This window comes from Solanum pennellii, chromosome 3 (assembly GCF_001406875.1).
Source record: "Solanum pennellii chromosome 3, SPENNV200".
NCBI classification, from domain to species: domain Eukaryota; kingdom Viridiplantae; phylum Streptophyta; class Magnoliopsida; order Solanales; family Solanaceae; genus Solanum; species Solanum pennellii.
The window spans coordinates 52,473,101-52,494,685 of NC_028639.1; the positions used below are offsets into that span (position 1 = coordinate 52,473,101).

At 35.0% G+C, this 21,585-nt stretch overlaps 1 protein-coding gene across 2 annotated transcripts; it reads left to right on the forward strand.

The window, feature by feature from the left end:
- Positions 1 to 684: 684 nt before the first annotated feature.
- LOC107015260 (ubiquitin carboxyl-terminal hydrolase 26) lies at positions 685 to 20,962 on the forward strand. 2 transcript variants are annotated; one of them, XM_027915727.1, is made up of 15 exons: positions 685 to 1,028; positions 1,828 to 1,942; positions 4,232 to 4,828; positions 6,379 to 6,634; positions 7,960 to 8,699; positions 13,308 to 13,416; positions 13,629 to 13,810; positions 15,186 to 15,470; positions 15,540 to 15,741; positions 16,028 to 16,099; positions 16,407 to 16,628; positions 17,634 to 17,897; positions 18,851 to 18,992; positions 19,526 to 19,727; positions 20,546 to 20,962. In XM_027915727.1, exons 3-14 carry the CDS (start codon positions 4,284 to 4,286, stop codon positions 19,642 to 19,644), a joined length of 3,138 nt encoding a protein of 1,045 aa, XP_027771528.1. In that variant the 5' UTR covers positions 685 to 1,028; positions 1,828 to 1,942; positions 4,232 to 4,283; the 3' UTR covers positions 19,645 to 19,727; positions 20,546 to 20,962. The 2 variants fall into 2 exon arrangements, with proteins under 2 accessions (XP_027771528.1, XP_015070962.1); XM_015215476.2 differs by lacking the exon at positions 1,828 to 1,942.
- Positions 20,963 to 21,585: the final 623 nt, after the last annotated feature.

Sequence of the window (21,585 nt, forward strand, 5' to 3'; positions counted from 1 at the left end):
AAATCAATATAGGAGAAGACAAATACACAAAAATATCAAGACATAAACAACATCAATTACAAAAGATGCCAAAAGGCAAGCATATTTGCAAGATTAAATTTATAACATATCCACATTTAAAAACAAGGAATAGATAAGACATAACAGATTATCCATATTAAATTTTAGATGATTCAAATTTCTTATATTTGCAAGTTCACTTATTATTTCGTACGAATGATTCTAATTTGTTAAAACAATAAAATAGTTAGACTTTTTCCCCAAAACAAGCTTACCATAAATAGCTAGCAATATTTATCTACGTTTTTTTTAACTTTCATAATGTATTATGATATTTCTTAATTAATTTTGCATAAATTTTATTACGTAGAATAATATATTTATAAAATGATCTATTTTTAATAAAATAAATATTATTTGAATGATTTTTATTAAAGCTAAATATACACATTCAACATGTTTTTTTTTTTTTACAAAATAACTTTATTTATTTACCATTTTAAGAATTTTGTGTATCACTCAATTTTAGGTCAAAAGAACAAGTTGTAATTTTCTTTATTACTCCCAAAAATCTTGGGTTTAACCATAATGCGCCCAATATTAGTGGAATATTTTATCTTTCCCTCCTAAAACCAACCAAAAAAATAAAATAAAAAAGACAAAAATAAGAAAAAATATGGTAACTGGAAAGACTTTCCCCCCATCAAATATAAATATATTTTTAAAAAACCCTAAAAATTCTCCCAAAACTCTCAGGTACCAGCAAAAAATCCAGCTTTAATTCTCAAGGATTATGAATTTCGATTCAGTTGAAGAGTAATTATTTTTTGAGATTTTAGAATAATTTTTCGGAAGCTAGGCGATTTTATTGTTGATCAGAAGAAGCTCAATCGAAACTGAATTGCCGATTTTCTGCCGATTTAATTTTTTCTGCTGTGAAAAATGGGACATCAGCGGCCGAATACTCGCAGTAAAGGTAAAAGGAACAGAACAGATGATAGTGCTGATGTCGCTGCCGAAATTTACAGGTGAAATTATTTTGATGTTGATTGTTGTTGTTATGTTTTTTTTTTTGGATAAATTATACATTTATTTATGCTCAATTACATTGAATTGATTTTGATCAAATTTGCAACTTGACCAAACTGGGGTAACCATTTTGGGTATAAAATGATTTTATAGCAGTATTTTTCATTCTATCTTTTTACTTGGTGTAGAATCTGCTGATTCTAATCTTGCAGTTTGAGGGCTGAGCTGATTTTATTGATTCAATATGCTGCATTTTTGTTGTTGTTGTGATTTTTAGGTGTTTTTGAAGGAAAGTTCTTTCTGCTCTTTTTGTTAATGGTGAATGGGAGAAGATTATATTTTTTTTTTGGGTCTAACAAAAACATATTCTTTAATAACAAAAGCAACACCAGGATTACATCCAACTCAGGTCCTAAAGACAAACAAAAGATATTAGCCTAGCTAGTTCTAGGCTATCTATCCTATCTACATCTCCCATTAATTACAGTGTTCTCCCATTCTTTTTAATCTAACTATCCATTGTCTGTCTTTACATGTGTGTTTTCTATGTTGTACCTCAAGTATCTTGTGTGTACATTCCATTTATATTTGCTTGAAAACTGTCATTAGTCTTGGGACTCATTGTTTTCAGCACACTTCTTTTTTTGCTCCCCATATGTGATAGATAATTGTTGTTGTGATTGTCCATAGGAATGCTTTGCTTACTTTCCCAGCAGCCTTTCTAGCAACTCTATTCCACCATCCGCGTATATCTTGCTAAACTATACTTATTTAAAGCCACTTCATTATGTTTGTTAGGCATGCTTGAGAGAAGGAACATTTGAAGAAGAGATGCTCTATATTCTCATTTTTGCTTCCACACAGTGCACATTTCACATCCGTGATCAGCCCCATTACCTTCAGTCGTTCTTTGGTTAGTAATCTTCCATGCATAGCTAACCGACATATGAATTGGTGCTTAGGGATACTACTGGTATTCCATACCCCTCTCCAGATGGCCATTCCTTTCCATGTCCCCTTCTCCACATATAGCAAGTTTCGATACTGTATTTCCCTTCTCTTTTGAGCCACCCATTCTGAACATATTCAAATGCATATTTTGTTTTCAGTTCACATATTTTCTTCCAGTACCAACATGAATCTTGAGGAGCATTATACTGCCACCAATCCATACCTTTCAGATATACACGATTTACCCATTTCACCCACATAGTGTCTTCTTTGTTTGCAATATGCCAGACATACTTCGCCACAGCTGATTCATTCCATGTTATCCCTTCTATAATCCCATCCCTCCCTCTTTCTTTGGCCTACACAACAAGTCCCAGGCTATTAGTGGGGATTTATTGGTTTGGAGCTGACCAGTCCATAGAAAGTTACATTAAATTACGGTGATTCTCTTAGGCAATATTAGAATAGCAGACCAATAAGAGTACTTGAATCAGGACTGAATTTACAAGTTGTACTCGACCTGCATAAGATATGTTTTCAGAAACCCATGTGTTCACTCTACTACTCCACTTGCTGATCAAAGCTTCACAATCAATTGCAGAGAGCCTCTTTGCCAATATAGGGAAACCCAAGTATTTAAATGGTAGTTTCCCTTTCTCATACCCTGTTAGTTCGCAAATATCCTCCAATTCCTGTATATCCTTTTTAGCTGAGAAAATGCTTGATTTTGATGCATTTGTGGTCAAACCTGATGCCATTGAGAAGGTTTTTAGCCACCTTAACATGATCAATACTGATTTCACATCCCCCTTGCTGAAAATAAGCATATCATCAGTGAAACATAGGTGATTTAGGCGCAAGCCCTTACACTTCATGTGAAACCTGAAGTTCTGTTGTGTAACTTGTGTTGCATGATCCTGGAGAAGTAATCCCTCCATAGCACAAACAAAAGGGGTGATGTGGGATCCCCTTGCCTCAGCCATCGTGCTCCCTTAATTCTGCCATAGACTCCACCATTTAGGGCAATGGAATGTTGTGGTGTAGTCACACATTCCATGGATCACTTTATGTATATGTACGGAAAGTTCAGACTGTATAACATCTCTTCTATACATTCCCACTCGATGGTATCATATGCTTTTTTAAGGTCTATTTTGATCAAACAGCTCCTCGTGGTGTTTTTCCTGTTGTATAGCCTAACCAGATCTTGACATATCAAGATATTCTGAGCAATATTTCTCCCTTCTATAAATGCACTCTGGTTAGTTGAAATTATCTCAGGCAGTATCTTCTTCATTCTATTGCAAAGCATTTCAGATATCACTTTATACACAGTGTTACCACATGATATGGGTCGTAGTCTCCTACATTATCCGTATGTGAGCTTTTTGGGATTAGTGTAATCTTCGTGTCATTAATGCTCTAGGCTTTATGCATTTTGCTTGTTTTGAAAAATTCTGGTACCCCTTCTGTTAGGTCATTTCCCACTGTCTCCCATGCATCTTTGAAAAATTGCTTTTGTTGTCATTTCATAACTTTCAGTCATTTATTAGTACAACATGCTGAGTTTTTTTTAAAAAAGAAATTACTATAACATATTGAATAAAAAATACAGGGTATGCTTTTCGTACACGGAGTTCCCCAAAATATCAACAAGTAATTACTTTATCGAAAAAGGACAGTTGAATTAAAAGTTGTACGGTTCTGTTAAACAAGCTTCAAATCTCTTGTTAGATCAATGTTCAACAGTATATTATTTTGTAACAACAGACTGTAGTCACAAAGATTAAAGAATCGAAGAGAGTTCAATTGAGTAATCCACATAGCCTAGATTCATGTCCAGGCCCTGTGTTTGGTGCTCAATGTGAAAAGCTGCAAATAAGATCATCCCTTGCTGATGTTTCTTAAAATCTATCCTGTTACATAGGGAGCTCAATTACTGAGCTGAGAGATTCATCCTCTTACCCCTTTTATGATCTATATAGGAAAAATTAACTACTATACCCCAACTTTGTGTTTTTCTATTATAAGCCCTTAAATCAAGTAAATAATTCCTACTTCAACTTGTTGTGCTCTTTCGCTTTCTTATGGAGCAACATAAATACCGTGATAGCTGAATAATTGAATGCTGGACCTAAGTGGCGTTATAATGTATATCAAGGATAACCCAACTTATTTATTATCTCTCCTTTGTGTCTTTGGTTGTTTATTTGTATTTATCAGTTGGTATTTTGTGTTGTCTGCTTTGCAGAAATGTTCTATCTACCAGGCAGGTGACAAAAGATGATGTTAATCAGCTGTACATGATATGGAAGCCTGCTTGCCAAGGATGTCGTGTCAACAACAAAGATAATCCCAATTGCTTTTGTGGATTGATTCCACCGCAAAATGGTAATCGTAAATCTGGGTTATGGCAGAAGACATCCGAAGTGGTCAATGCTCTCGGTTCTGATCCTTCCGATGATTGTCGTGCATCCCCAGAGACACCTGCTGGGTTGACAAATCTGGGTGCTACGTGCTATGCTAACAGTATTCTGCAATGCCTGTATATGAATAAGTCATTCAGGGAGGGTGTATTCTCTATTGAACCAGATGTTTTGAAACAACAACCAGTGTTAGACCAACTAGCACGACTGTTTGCAAAGTTACATTTGTACAAAATGGCTTTTGTTGATTCTGCTCCATTTATCCAAACTCTGGAGCTAGATAATGGCGTTCAGCAGGACAGTCATGAGTTTCTGACCTTGCTCTTCTCTCTGCTTGAGCAATGTCTGAGTAGGTCTAGTGTGTTGAAGGCCAGAACAATTGTCCAAGATCTTTTCCGCGGAGGTGTGTCACATGTGACTAGGTAAGTCCAGACTTAAATTAACAATACTAAATCTGTTGCTTTATAATGATATTTTCCATATTTTAGGCCGATTACATTACCCCTTTTATGACTCCAGAATTTTCTATTATTTATCTAATTTTTTGATATAGGTGACAGATTAGTTAAATCTTTTTGTCTTTTCTTTTTTTTCTGGACTAGATCATGAGCTGTGGAGGGCACTCATAATATTTGCTCAATATTTTCTGTTATGAAGAGTTAAAACTTCTGAACGGAGAAGGGACAAATCTGTGGTGCCTTTAATTGTATTTTGGATTTTTTGATGCAATCACGGATGTATGAGAAATTTCCTTGAATTTGATATAAGTAACCTCATCTCTCTTCTATTAAAACTGAAATGGCAATGTAACAACAGATTTCCGGTTTATTCATATATTAAAGGCAGAGGGAGATCTCTGACCATTACATGAGGCTTTTAGTGTGTTCACTCTGAATTACCAACAAAAGGGGATCAAAAACCACTCTTGACTGAACATTGAACTAGAGATAAAAGGAGACCTAATCTTAATACATCATATCTAGAGGTCACACTGAAGAACAACGTTTCCACTCTCTGTTGAAGCACATAGCCAATTTGTAGACTCTACTTTTCCTTGATGATTTGCATATATGAACTGGTTCATTTGATTAAAGCTACTTGTCCAAACTCCAAATAAAATATTTTCCCAAGAAAGAACTTTTTGAAAGTTGAAAAGATCTGATAAGATTTGCTACTCTGGTATCTAGTGACATAGGCAGTTTTTTTCATCTAGCAAGTTGTACAGTGGAGAAGTTTGACTATGAGCATGACCTATCTTGTCAAAGATGGAAGAGAATAGCACCTTCATCCAAAATTCATGTGCTGTATCTTTTACTTCTTTAGGGTGAGTTTTTCAGATTGTTACTATTAACCAGTATAATGCATGGTCTCAATTACTTATTATTAGTAAGAAGCTTTTGGCTGATACTTGAGTTTAGTTGAATTGATTGTGTGATTTGGAACTTATTCCCTGTGCAGTCCACCCAGTTAGGTGCTTAAATAGTCATTGCCCTTTAATCAATTTTATCAAACAGATTTTGCTGTGGCTATATACTTGGATGTAAACAGGGTTTGAATAATTGGTTGGCCATTTCAAAAACATATTGACTGCATGTGCATGGACACCAAAAGTGTCTGTCCCCTTCTTGAAAAAGAAAATGAGGAATTACTAATAGCCAGCCAGCACAAGAAGAACTTTTTGTTGCATTTACTTTGTGATGCCTCCGTTCCCTCTTTTCTAATGCAATGCAAATGCTAACTGTATGTCAAGTTCACCTTGAATGATGTACATCTCTTGTTAAGGAGTTTGTCATCCTTGATTCTCTTGGTTTTATTCTTCTTGCTCTCAGGGTTCATTAGATCTTTTATATGACTTTACCTTTGTTGTTGGCCCTCGTTTTACTTGAACATTTGAAGCAATCTGTTCGTTTAATTCTGTCTCTATGTTATGGAGTCGTTAGAAGATTCTAAAGGTCAATTTATTAATGTATAGGTGTTCAAAATGTGGAAATGAATCTGAAGCTTCATCAAAAATTGAGGACTTCTATGAGCTGGAGTTGAACGTCAAGGGTTTGAAGAGTTTAGATGACAGTCTAGATGACTATCTTAGCGTAGAGGAGCTTCAAGGAGATAATCAATATTATTGTGATTCATGTGCCACCCGAGTTGATGCTACTCGTAGCATTAAATTGCGCTCTCTGCCTGCAGTCCTAAATTTCCAGCTGAAGCGTTGCATTTTCCTTCCAAATGTATGTATATTATTTTTAAGTGTCTCACCAGTATATGCTAGTTACTTTTTAGGAGCACTTAAGGAAGTTGCTACATGCGATTATTAGTATTGAATAATTTACTATAATGGTCTCTAAAAGTTGGTCATGGTGCTATCATTGCTCTGGCATGAAACTTTTGTTTTTTCTGCTGGGAATTGTGAGTTCATTTGTCTTGAAAGGAAGTTTCTTAAATTTCTTTTCTAGACGTAGAGCTTTGCTGCAGCATTTTATACCAGATGTGCAGCAGACTCTCTTCTGTTTGGTGATATTTCAATGTTGTATGTGATGAAATACATGCTTGATGTCTTCCATAGAATTTGAGATGTTGGACTGTGGCTTAAGTTGATCCGACTCTCCAAAAATGAGGCTGCACCCGTGTCGGATCCTTCAAAAATACACTACTTTTGGAGGACCCGACATGCACCCGTCGACATTTTGGAAGAGTCCGAGCAACATAGATTGTGGCAATAGAACATATAGAATCTCAAGTGGGCTCTTGATTAGGAATAACTTGTACATACTTTTACCCTATCAAGCTCCCAAAATGGAAGAAAAAGATCTACATGGATGATACCAATTAATAGAGAATATATTTAGTTATGTAAGTATATTTGTTGAAGGCCTTATGCTTTTTATGAGTTTTTTCAGCCCTATCTGAGAGATTTTTATGCCAATAGAAAATATAGAGAACTTCTCTTTTAAAAATATAAAAAGATGATAAAATAAAAAGGGTACAAAGGATTTGTATTACTCCCTCCATTCGCTTTTACTTGTTTATTATTTTAAAATAGATTTTCTCTTTTACTCGTTTCTTTGACATATCAAGAAAATTAATTGTTTTCTTGTTTTACCTACTACGTGATTCACCGAATCAGTTGCCAACACGACACATCAATTAATATGAGTATGAGTATTATGTTAAAATACTTGTATAAATCATCGTTTTGGGCATGCTAAGTTCAAAATGGATTAGTAAAAGTGAACAAAGGGGGTATTTCTTATTTTTACTTTATTTTTTTTAATGTTGTCCTGACATGGATTTAAATGGAGAAACACAGTCCATAAGAATTCATATAGTGAACCAACTTGTTTTGGATTGAGGCGCAATTGTGCTTGTAGTTGTTGTTGTACCCTTCCCATCTCCTTAACTTTTAGTACATATATTTGGTTTGAGTTGAATATTGAAAAAGCTTAGAATTATCCTTTATTATAAGAAATTGACTCTTGAAATGAGTTTGCTTCACTACCATTGAAGTTGATTTATGTTTTGTTGGCTCTTCCTGATATGTACGTTATTTTCTTAGACTACAACGAGGAAGAAAATCTCATCGGCATTTTGTTTTCCTGAAGAGCTGAATATGACAAGAAGGATATCTGAGCATTTCCAATCAGAACTAATATATGACTTATCAGCTATACTGATCCACAAAGGGTCAGCTGCAAATAGTGGCCACTATGTAGCCCATATTAAAAATGAGAATACACAACAGTGGTGGGAGTTTGATGACGAACATGTTTCAAATTTAGGCTGTCAGCCATTTGGTAAAGGTTCATCACATTCTGCTGTCAAGCCTTCTCAATCTGTGCAACTTGACCACTCTTCTTCTGATGTAATTATTGAGAATGGGAATGGGCCTGATGCTGGGGAGCGGGAAGCCTCAAAGACTGATGTCACTGAAGTGAAGACCTTCTCGTCTTGTGATGCTTATATGCTGATGTATGTCCTTAGACGTCCAAAGAATTGTGATAAAATGCCAATTGACTCTAGTGACTATATAGCGGAAAAAGAGGCTTGTACATCTTCGGAAGTTGAGAGTCATCTTCCACCCCACCTCTATGAGGAGGTAGAAAAACTGAATGACTCATATGTCGACTCCTGTGAGCAATACAAAATGAAGAAGGAGTCTGAGGTGAACTGCCTCACGGAACGGAGGCTGGAGGTACGTTCAATCCTTTCTAAAGCTGCTGTCCAATCACCTGAGGAATTTTACTTTTGGATATCTATGGACTGGCTGCGTCAATGGGCGGACAACATCGTGCCATCGTAAGTTTCAATTCCTGTAGTGCCTTTTTCTTTTCCTTTTCATCTCATGGGTAAATCTTTATAAGGTAGTAGACAAACAAAAATATATTCTTTCTTTGTGGAACTTTTTCCTTCTATTTACGTGAATGCTGTTGTCACTTGTCAGAAAATCTTAGTTGTGCGTAGTTCTACATGGATCACTGAGTAATGCATAGATGAGGTGTTAAGAGTAAATCTGGTGAGCTTAGGTTCAAACCCCCAGTTACAATACTCACTAGGAGCCCATCTGCAATGGTCTTGTTGGGTAGGTTATTAGGTTTACTCGATACTTGTGCTTGTATATTGTAGCTAGGGGTGTTCATGATTTGGTTTGGGTTGATTTTTGATCAAAACCAAACCAAACCAATTTAGCGGGGTTTTAAATTTTTAAAAACCAAACCATATAAAACAAAAATCATTGGTTTGGTTCTTGTGCTTTTGGTTGCATTTTCGGCTTATGACTAGGTAATAATAAATTGATAATGACAAAACAATACAAATATGGGATAACTATTAACTACTTCAAATGAGCAGTAAAAACCGAAGTAGAGTAGTCCACAGCAAATCAGCTTCATGGCAGAGAAAGTTATTTTTATTTACCACAACACTACTTCAGCAATACTGTTCTGAGTATTTCACGTGGAATCCTTTGTCTGTCCTAAAAGTAGTATGAATATAGAATTGCCCGTGTTATCTAGTGCTCTGCCCTCTCTTTCACTTCTGGCGCTATTATCTTTTATTTCTTTGTAATTTGCAAGTTCTACTTAACCAAACAATCTAAAAAAAGCTCAGACAATTTAAAGTGTATCAATTACTAGTTTAAACTAAAGCAATATACTGATTATAAGAATTACTGTATCATTTTTGGTATATCATTTTTGAAACTAAAGCAATGTAGTATCTTTTTTGGGACACGTTGACAGACTGTATATAAATTTATGCCGGAAGCAAAAATTACATCATTAAATATACATCCAAAAGAGTAAAAACAATAGACTAACACTAGATCCTATCTCAACTTACAATGATCCTAGGATATCTGCTGTAGAAACTGGGTCATCTATATACTTGGAGTTGGAAATAACACAAATTTTAAATCACATAATATCAATATTAGATTCAACTAAAGGAAACAGTCTAAGTTAAATTATATTGAAGATAAATAACTTGAGATGGGATAACAAATACTATTGTCTTCTTCAGATCCACAACACGGAAATAAAAAAGATAAATTTTAAGATAAAGAAAATGTAAAAACATACGAAGTTGGGGATCGAATCAAAGTTACACAAACCTGTTGATGAAGAAGACTTTGAAATAAAGCTGTTGATGAAGAAGAGTTTGAAACAAAGCTGTTGATGAAGAAATTGAGACAAAGACGATGAATAAGATTCTATAATTATAACTCCTTTTATAGAAGTGGAAGGATTCATAAACCAAAAATGTTTGAAAGTATGAGAATATTAGCACACTAGTTGTCAAAAATGAAAAAAGGAAATTCGAACTGACTATTACAGCTTTGAAGGGTTGGAGATGGGCTTTGCTCATTTGAGGTGTAATCTCTGATCCCTTATTTTCTCTTGGTGTGTACCCATATGGTCCATATTTGCATAGAGGCTTCACTCTTCAGTGTCTTCTAGAGAACCATATTTTGTAGGTTTCTCCTTTTTCGGTATACCACTTACATACGATCAAGTTGACCTTGGTATTTAATAAAATCTATTACCTGATAAAAAAACAACTTTGCTCACTTCAATTAAGATCATTATCCCAATTCCTCTAACTTAAGGGGTTGTTTGATAGCTGGTTCGTAGATGAGTTGTGCAGGTTTTAAAATTTGCATAAGTAATACCACGTTTGGTAGTTGGTTAGGAGATAAGTTATTCACTTATAAAATCAATACGGTGTTTGGTTTGCAATACAAAAACCCGCATAAATAATACATGTGAAAGTTATGAAGGAATTTACATAGATTTACTCATGACTAATCCATGTACTCCTAATATCTACATAATTCTAACCAACTAAAGAACGACCCCTAATAATTTTCCTTTTACCAACACATAGTAATGTGAATAATATTTGGTTTCATGGACAAGCGCCCACTAAATTACCCTAGGATGCAACAAAGGATTGGAAATGCATCCAACCGTTAAAAGGTAGCGGAACAATTGACAATGGCATGCTAATAGTGCAAATGTAATTTCATAAGTTTGGTATGTAACGAGGAGTAAAAACATGGTTTTCTACATGGACATGTGCTTTCCGATTTGCAGAAACAAGAAAGTGTCTAAATTAGTTGGAATCAAGACTAATAATGTTCCCAAACTTAAAATTCAATACCTTGTCAAAGATTTCATCTTCTTCATTTATTCGGACTTCTATTTACCATTCACGCCTTAGCTTTATTTGCAATTAAAATTAATCATATCTATCATAGAATGAGCAGCTTAATAATGAGAATAGAAGTGAAACTAAAGAGGGACATAAACTTCCTTACCCGCGTTAAATGGCATGAACCGTGAAGTCAAAAGAAAGGTTGCGCTTAAAGATTGCAGAAGCTGCCGTGAATTAGCTTATGCTTGTATTCAAATTGTTTTGAAGTTTGTTGCTTGTTCTCCTTTTAACGCGACATAAGAAAAGCCACGTTTTGGCATTATGGACTTGGCCCAGGCCCAGTATTGTGAAAGACAATCACCTCCTCGCATATGGCGAGAGGCGAGGCGATCCCTCATTGCCTTTTAGCTTTGTGGCGAGACGATCTTCAAAAGGCGACGCCATGGCGACAAAAGGCGAGAGGCAAGAAAAGCGAGAAAGATGTCGCCTTTTGTATTTTCTTAAAAAAAGGCGACCAGTTTAGAGTTTTAAAAGTTAAAAGGTAATTTTAGGGTTTACGACTAGACTCCTCGGCAGAGGCGGAGCTAGGTGGGGGTTCATGGGTTCGGACGAACCCACTAGCTTTTTCGTAGACCATATACTTGTGTTAGAAAATTAAATAAATATATGTATATTAACATGTGAACCCCCTAACAAAATTGATTTAGAACCCCCAAACTCCTAACTTTGGTTCCGCCTCTGCTCCTCGAGTGACCAGCCAAATTTTTCCGGCTACTCCAAAGTCCAACCAATACATATTTCTTCTTTCCTTCTTCAGATTTCTTTTTCCTCAATTTCTTTTTCCTTCTTCGGACTTCAGAGTCACTTCTACCTTTGTTTTGACTTTTGTTTTGTTTTTTTCTCATTCAAGTTCTAGAATTTTAGTATGTACTATCTATTTTCTGGTTTTGAATTAAAATATTTGCTAATATATTGTTGCTATTAATATTTCGATTATTTACATATGCAATTAAATATTTTAATATTTTGGTATTAATTGGTGCCACACATCAAAAAGGCGAGCACCTCGTTGCTCGCCTCGCCTTGTGGCGAGGCAGATCCTTGTCGCCTTTTATCGCTTTTCTCCGTCTAAGTCACTGGGCCCAGCTCAACCCTTTTCATTAATTCTTTTAGATCACTACACAATTTTTTTTATTCTTCTACTTCCCAAACCAATACAAAGATCATTATTTAAACCCCGTCTCCCTCATACCGTATAGCATCAACACATTCTCAATGCAGTTGATTTAGATACTGATTAAGAAAATATAACTAGTGTTTAGATGTAGTCAAATTATGCCTGGATAAGTGAAACCACTGAATTAAGTTTAAATTAGAATAAAATGATTTACTGCCTTAATATTTGCTTAATGCAGTGGTCTAAAGTATACAATGATTAAGGTTTCAGTCATCAGATTTGATTGTTAAAGACTCCCATATTTAGTTGGTATCGTTCTTGCTTGGTATGTAGAATAGATGCTAAATTATGACTAGCTGGTTTTTTGAAGGGCTCTTTTGTTTTAATCTCAGCATAAAAATGAGAGTTTCCAGACAGTACTAATTCTCAAAATTAAAGAAAAAAAGAGAGTTTCCAATACAATTATTGGTTCTCATTTAAAATTATGCATTAGCATTACTAAAACCAATGTTTAATTTCGGGAACAAATGCTACTTCGTCATCCCCATTAATTTGATACAATTTGATGAGGCATTGAGTTTAAGAAAGGAAGAATTTTGGAACTTGTGATTAATACAAGCCATATATATTTGTGCGACTATAAATCATCACATTTAGGGTAAAATGAGAAGTTAAAGTTAAATTGTTTCTATGTATATGAAGATATTATTCTTCTCTGACAGACTAAAAAGGAATGTGCATCATATAATGTGGGACAGAGAGTATTCGTGTAAGTTGTGCGGAAATCAGCATTGTAATGCAAGATTGAATGTGAAATTAGAATATGATTTTTTATTAGTAAATATCTGAAATAAGAGTCCCTAAAACGTCAAAAATATCTTTAAGATAATTCTTGAATTTGGTATTGTCAACACTATGTACAATGTACATATTATTTTTCAACGTATAACAAGTTATGTTTGCTCTGCTAATGATCTTCTTACTATAATTCCCAGTATAACAAGTTCATGAACCAAAAAATCTCTCGAGGTAAAAGACCTATTTTGTAGTCAGTAATAGTTTTTGTTGTATTACAGAATCATTGATAACAGTTCCATACAATGCATACATGGGAAAGTACCAGTTTCAAAGATTGGCTCTATGAAACGTCTGTCTAGTGAAGCTTGGACCATGCTATTCTCTAAGGTATTATTTTATGAAATTAGATTCTTTACTGTTTTGCATAAGCATTTTGAGTTTTTTGATGATACCTTCAGCAACCATTTTCTCTGCAACTGCTGATTCCTTTCAAGACTTCGAATAATATCGATGCTTTATGATTTCCATGATATTCTCCTTTACTAGCTTTCAGTTGCAATCGTTTTTCCCTGATATTGTTTTGATGCTTGCAATCCCAGTATGGTGGAGGACCAGTGCTGGCCAAGGATGATTACTGCATTGACTGCCTCTTTAGAGAGGCTCAGTCAATGGCCCTTGCAGATAACTACCGGGATCGAAGAACATTAATGAAAGAACTTGCAGAAGCAGCCCTTGCGGGTGATTGTGTAGATGAGAAGTTGTACTACATATCAAAGCCATGGTACATCTACTTAATGTTTTCCTTTTTCTAAACTTGTATAGATGTGTCTAATGAGGGAATACCTGTCACCATCTTAGTGCTGCAGAAGTTGTTTGAATAGAAGTGTTGTTAATTGTACCTGTGAGAAAGGGTATATCTTAAATACTATCTGCCGATGCTATAAAACAGTAACACAGTCTAGCATAACCTGCATCCTCTAGTTACTTCCTATAAGAAATGGTAGAAACTGATTGGCAATGATCTTCTCAAGAAAACTTCGTGCATCACACAGCATGTTATATCTGACTTATGTTTAACACAAGAGACATTTGTCTTAACTTTTCACTACCTTTTGGTATCACTAAATGTTAATACTCACAACTTGTCATAACTTCTTTAATTTTGTACATTATTCCATTTGGTTGAGCTATCATTTACTGTCTTGATCTAAATTTTAAGAATGTGTGTGATATTGAAGCTATTCATACAATTGTCAGTTGCATCATCTTGTGTTTCCTATGTTCTCAACTCATCTTAGTCTCTGTTTAATAGATACCTATTGATATTCATATGTAGTGCCAACTGAAGGGTGAGGCAACTAAAGTTGCTATTTTAGTCCCCATATTTTCAGGGCCCCTAATATGTGTATATACTAAATTTTAAGTTTTATACATTGTTCGTATAAATAATTTGTTATAGTATTAGGTTACCTAACCTATAATTAAGCCTCATTAAAATGTGATAAAAAATCTTTATAATAAGATATTACCTGCTACAACATGTAATATGATCTAATAATATAAAAATTGTTTACACTAGCAGTTATATAACTTAAAATGGTACATTGTTTTTGACAAACATTTAGCGTCTTAAAGACAAAAGTACAATTTCTCATAATAACAAAAAGGAAAGATGGAATCGCCTTTGCTAACTTGTGAAAGAAAATACTCCCTCCATTCCAATTTATATAACACCTTTTGTATTTCTAGAGTCAAACAAGTTTTTTGGTTTTGAATTATGAATAATTGTGACTTGTAGTACTCTTTACATATTCTCCAAATATGTAAATAAAATTATGAAAATTCATAAAATTTAAAGATGCCACGTCCAAATTCACAGTTAATCTTTATATTTCCTTGACCTTTTTCCTAGTTACAGAAACATTTCCATAAAAACAAGAGAGCTCAAAGTAATTGCTAACTCTCTTTTTTATTTTTTCTAAAATTTCAAGCATTACATCAGCAGATTGAAGCAGCAAAAGGTGATAAAGAAAACTAGAAAAATAGACTTCAAATGAAATTTATATATATGATGTTTTTTTTTACAAATCCAATTGAAACTTTGCTTAGGTCACCATTTTTGTTGAAACACCCTTTTTCATATGGTTCCTCTGTAGGTTACAACAGTGGCTCCGAAGGAAAAATGTAGACTCTCCTTGTGAAGCTGATGCTGGACCAACAGCTTCAATAAGGTGTCCTCATGGACAGCTGATGCCCCAACAAGCTTCTGGTGCTAGACGTGTGCTGATACCCGAGACTCTTTGGAACTTTACTCGTGAGATAGCTATGGCAGTAAAACCTGATGATTCTGTGGGTTGTTCAACTTTCTTTTCGGACTCTGAGCCCTGTACTCAATGCAGCATTCAACTCTCTGAAGTTGCATGCTTAGAAGATACTCTAAGGTCCTGTATCAACTTATTAAAGTAATGAAGTTAGATTACCTAGTTGCTTACAGTGTTTATATGATACAGGGAGTTTAAGCTCAAGCAACGGCACAGTCATGAGAAGTTAGCAATGGGTAAAGCCATACCAATTCTTCCTGGTATCAGATACTACTTGTTACCTTCTTCGTGGTTGTCTAAATGGAAAAGCTACTCTAATGCAAGTGGCAAAAGTGCTCCTGCTGAACTTGAAACTTTGAATGATGTCATTGGTTTTCTGATGTGTGAAAAGGTATATTTTTCAGTTGTATATTCCATCTAGAGGCATTCTGCTCAAGCTTTATGCATTTAGCTATCTTCTACCTAGAGGAAGTTTCCACTTATTGCATGCGACGAGGAATTCCTTGTGTTTAGATTGACAAACTGACTGCTTTCTGTGCTCCTAAAAGTATGCAATGCAAATAATGCCTATAAGTTCTTCTGAGATAATTCTCTATAGTTTATTGAAATCTTGTTTAGGGAAATGTAAAGAAATAACCATTTCTGATTTCGTGCTAAGCCATGGTTCTTGTGAACAGCATTCAAGACTTCTTGAAAGGCCTCCTGACCTGGCTTGCAAACGTGGAAGTATTCTCCAGAAGTCGCCTGCTGTAAGTATATATTGTATTTTCAAATTATTGTTGGTCTTAAAAGTAACTTAAACATGATAGTGTTACCTTAGCTTGTTTTTGCTCATGTCAAAGTCCATTACAGTAGCTTATTAACATAATGTTTGCATTAAGTAATTACAATATAATTCCGGAACATCAAGTCATGTCTGATTTTATTTATCTCCGTACACCATTAAGCAGGTGCATAGTCTTGTTTCCTCCTTTTTCTTTATGTTTATGTTCTGCCACTTGTGGCTTTGGTTCTATTCTTTTTGCTGAATACTTTATTTCTGGCTATGGATTTTAGACAGATACATTGACAATTATCACCGACAATGATTGGAAGTTGTTTTGTGAAGACTGGGGTGGTACGGAGGCAAAAGGAATCACAGCTGAAATTGATTGCTTGGGGAACGATTTCCTTGGATTTAGTGAAGATATGGAAATTTTTGAGGAGCATATGAATTTGAATGACGAGACGATTGTTGGACCTGAGTCTAGAAAATTCATCATTAAGATTTCACCAGAGGTAAATTCATTTGTTCTTTCATTAAACCTGGACATAATTTATTGAGCTATATTGATCTATATATTAAATTTAGGTTAAACTTCCCAGGTATGCTTCCTAATATCAGCTAGTTATAGCTTTGAAAGATTGTCATATTCTGTACTCAGGTTTTTGGTCTAGTGGTAAGAGCACAACTCGTGACGGGTGAATTTAGTCGCATGTCACGAGTTCAAACCCTGCCACAACTAAAAGCCTGGTGTTTAAATGGAGATGAGTAGAGGGGCAGGTCTATTGTCTGATAATTTTTCCAACCGTGTGTCACTAGCCCTCAGAGATTCTTGGTTATAAAAATTAAATTAAATTATGTGCTGTATTTTGGTAAGCTGGAGAGTACTGCAAATACAACTAAGTCTAGAGCATCTCTTACCGTAACCTATCCTTGTGTTGGGAAGAATGGAAGTTATGGTATCCATTTAACAACTCAGGATCTCCTGGACTTTATGGATGGTTTTACAATGAATTCAAATGTAATGCTTGGTTATAAATATTAAATTAAATTATGTGCTGTATTTTGGTAAGCTTTAGAGTACTGCAAATACAACTAAGTTTAGAGCATCTCTTACCATAACCTATCCTTGTGTTGGGAAGAATGGAAGTTATGGTATCCATTTAACAACTCAGGATCTCCTGGACTTTATGGATGGTTTTACAATGAATTCAAATGTAATGCTATGCAAATGGTTTTAATGGAATACCTTAGGTAATGATGATTCTAGAGCTAAGATGGGTTTTCTTATCACAGAAGGAAGTGGGTCATGTACCTAGGATTTAAAGGTCTTCGTCATCTTTTGAGAAGATCGGAAGAGCTAGAATGCCAAATAGTATAGATTTTGCCTCTATGTTGTAGAAATCATGTTGCATGGATAATGAATTCCTTTGGGAGTTGTTATTCTGTGCATCTGCTGAAGGCCTTTTGAGTTTCTATTGAATATGGATATGAGAAATCCTACGTTTCATACTTTCCAGGTTTGTGAGGAGTGCATTGCTGAAAGGAAAAGCTGTGAATTAAAGAGGAAACTCAACTATTCCGACGAGGATATTTGTGTCTGCTTCGTTCGCGGCAAGGAACCTCCAAAATCAGTTCTAGAAGCATCAGTGAACAGCCTGGAACCAAATCGACGGACCTCAAAGCGTTCCAGGAAGACAGCATTTGGAAACTCAGTGAAGTTGAATGTTTCTGGGTCCACATCTGTCTACCAGCTGAAGATGATGATATGGGAAGCTTTTGGGGTATAGCCACTTTTGCTCTTTGAATATATCGTATTCTTTAAATTTTTTTTCCTTGGCTGACTTATTGTTTAAGATGGGAAACCTTATTTGCTGATAGTACTAGTTTTGTAGGTGTACATATTAATATCTGAAAGTTTTTCAGATGGGCGTGTCTTGTAAAGGAACAGTGGTTTAAGAGTATCATATTACGACACTCCTCTATGCATACTTGGAACCGGCTTTTCTTTCACATCGGTGGAGTCGGTATAAGAAAATACTAACATGAGCCAAGAGATAATGGTATAATGCGGTTATGTCTTTTAGGAACACCTTGTTGATGCTGTAGAAACTTCACGGTTATGTGATAAGTTGTTACTTATTAAATTTTAAATCAGTTTGAGAAAACTGATTTAAAATTTCCTCAGATGCCTTGGCCAAATTGCATCCTGTTAACCTTCATGGCTGAATTTCTGATCCCAGGCATATAAGATGACAAAAGGCCACATATACAAGATAACGTGGGTATAGATTATTTGTTTCTTTAGATGGATCATTTTTCTGGCTTATGCATTAGTTCATTTTGGTTTTAGGTTCTTGGTTCTTATGTAATAGTGATAATAGTGTCTGTATTTTTCGTTGTGTGGTATGCAATTTTTCTATTGACACATGACATACCAATAGGCCTTTCCCCGGGCCATGCGCATACCAAGAGCTTTAGCGCACTGGGCTGCCCTTTTTCACATTTGACATATCATATCTTCACATATTTGGAAATTCTTATAGTTGTGATTTCATTTGTAGAGTCATTTGTTTAAAATAATAGTTATATGGTCCAGTGATGTTCATTTCAGCTTGACTTTTGCGCTTTGGTGGTGATTACAGTTTACTCGCCTTACAAAGTTGACTGTTGTCTGTTTCTATGGACTTCTCCCTTTTGATTTGCTAACAAACTTATCTCTTTTAAAATTTTACAGATAATCAAGGAAAATCAGGTACTTCACAAGGGTTCTCTGGTAATTGATGGCGAATCTGCTTGTCTTGCTGACCTGAATATATTCCCTGGAGATGTACTATGGGTGACAGATTCTGAGATTCATGAGCATCGTGATATTGCAGGTAATACTGCTATGCCAAATGGATTGTCCTAATTTTCTAGATGTACTTCAGAAGTCTTGTATCTTAAATATGACATTCTTTACCAACTCTTACATTTCTCCGTACAATCTTCTCCTTAGTCATATCTAAAAATTGCAATTGAGCCATCTAATCTCCATGTAGTATTCTCATCATTATATTGGATCTGTTGTGCATAGGTTGTTGTTGCATTGTTTTGTTTGTTATTTACAGTGTCAAGGTATAATAATTAGTATTAACAACTCATTACACAAAATTTTGCATATGGAAGATGTTTCATCATATAATATATTTGCACTATTGCAATGATGTATAACATCCACTAGTTTGACATTTTATTAAACAAGTCCACTGGATAACCTCTGGTTTATGCCTCTCTGTTAACATCAGTGGACAGCTATTGTGCCATGTTACCCTGAGTTTTTTCCTGACCAAATTCAATCGTTTGCTGAAGTAGGAACTAAAACAGATCTGAACTTAACCAATTATTATTGATGTATTTACTTTCTTTTCAGATGAGCTTTCTAGCCAGAAAATGGAAGAACGAAAAACTGAAGAAGGTTTTCGTGGAACACTTCTGTCCTCAAGTCTCTCATCCCAGTTTGTCTCTGAAGCATCTGCATGCCCAAATTGATGAGGATGTACTCGTAAAGTATAGCTGTTCTTCATTTTTGATTATGGAAGATTAAAGCTAGATCTTCAACCTGCTTAACTAAGGTAATTTTCTGTATATTCTGCTCAATTTTGATGTCTTTTGCTTTATCTGTGTCTTACTTATTCTTATTTATTAAGTCATCAATCAAAGGATTTGTTGGATACCATGAGTTAATGAAATCAAATTCTTTGATGCTATACTAGAGATGATTTGTACCTCAGACTTTTTCATGATCCAGGAGGGTGAGAACCATTCTGTCATGTAAACTTGTTTGTATAGTACTTGTATTTTGTGCTATGATACAGTACCTTACCTGTTTTAGAAAAACTATGGAACTAGTTCATAAATCTTAAAGATCACAATAAAAGTTGAGCCTGCCACATGGCATGCTTGAATTATAAACTTTATTAATGTGAGGACAAGTTAATTAAGTGATTTGGTTGTCCCTGCGAGATGTCAACCAGATTCATCGTCCTATCAAGGTATTGCCTGACCATTCTTTTTGTGATCTCCTTAGGGTTACTAGTGAATCTTTCATGTTAAATTGATGTATTCCTTAATTCAGTTATTGATCGATTGTTGAGAGTTCCAACTTTTGTCAGATCTTTACTATTGTGTGCAAACACTGGGTTCATCTGCTTTCTAGAACTTGGCTAATAACGTATTGTCACACATAAGCAACCGACTAATCTTTCAGATCTGCTGATTTTTGCTGCCTGTTGAGTTCAAAAGAATTATATCTTGTATTCTCATGTGGACGTGCTTCTAGAGAGAACGTTGTTGTTTCCAATCATGAATTAACAAAAAATGTTCATTCTAATTTTTCTGATCTAGTACTTCACTGCTAATCTTCTGATTCCTTCACTTTATCGTGTTTCAGATAAATCAGACTGGCTCACTTTGCTGCTATGTGGAGAGAGTATGCCCTGTTTTGTACCAGCTTTCGTGTTATTAGCTCCTTTAAAAAATCTGCTTGCAGGTATGGTGAAGGATCTCTTAGTGCGAGTTACTGTGTAGAGATTAGTATGATTTTGGTTTTAACCTTAAGTCCCACATTTGATGCCCAATTTGTGGATGTATTCTTCCTTTCACCTTCTTGGCTGCCTTTAGTCGGGCAAGTTGTAGTTCTGAAAGGCCAGGTCTGGTTCAGTCCTAGTTTTTGGGACAGTTTTGTGCATTGTCGAACCTTATTGCCTTGCCTTGTGAATAGTTGAAGACTAAAGAGGCAGTCAGTTGTACATGTCATACATGTGTGGCAGTCAATGGTTGAACCTTATACATGTTTTTTGTACTCGTCTCCATGTGCCGCAAAGGATAGGTAATTCACTCCCCTACGCTGCCCCTACGAAACAAAGGACTAGGATTGTTGAGACTAATGAATATAGGAGTTTGGATAGATTTGAATGATTAAAATATGAAACGAAGGTATAATGCTATTAAGATATTTTTTAATGTTTCTTTTACAAAGATAGTTTCTTAATGTGTGATATAGTGATAGTGCATGAAAAAAGCGGCCGTGTCAAAGCGATGATTTAGAGAGTGACAAATTTAACTTCTACTTTCCTTGCTTTACTCTAAATGGTTTATAAAATTTAATGGGGACGACCTCATAATATATTTTTACTTGTGTTCATCATCCTTCGTACTAGTATACTTGATAATATATATATGCACATAAGCACATGCAAACACACGTGTTGAAAGAGTAGGATTGTTTAAGGAGAGAGTAGGATTGTTTAAGTCTCAAATATTTTAACCTATCAAAAAGACATCTTCTTCTTCTTTTTTTGAATATTACATCAAATTAATCACATTACATAAATTAAAATGGAGAAAATAACATTTTAGTTTTCGTAATGTTTGTGTTAGGACCCGAGAATGATGAGTCTCATGAACCAACACAATTTTACCCAAATGATT

Coding starts and splice junctions, on each gene's coding strand:
- LOC107015260 (XM_015215476.2), top strand. CDS start 943: ATGGGACATCAGCGGCCGAATACTCGCAGTAAAGGTAAAAGGAACAGA. Junction 4,829..6,378: donor GGTGTGTCACATGTGACTAG/GTAAGTCCAGAC, acceptor ATTAATGTATAG/GTGTTCAAAATGTGGAAATG. Junction 8,700..13,307: donor GCGGACAACATCGTGCCATC/GTAAGTTTCAAT, acceptor GTTGTATTACAG/AATCATTGATAACAGTTCCA.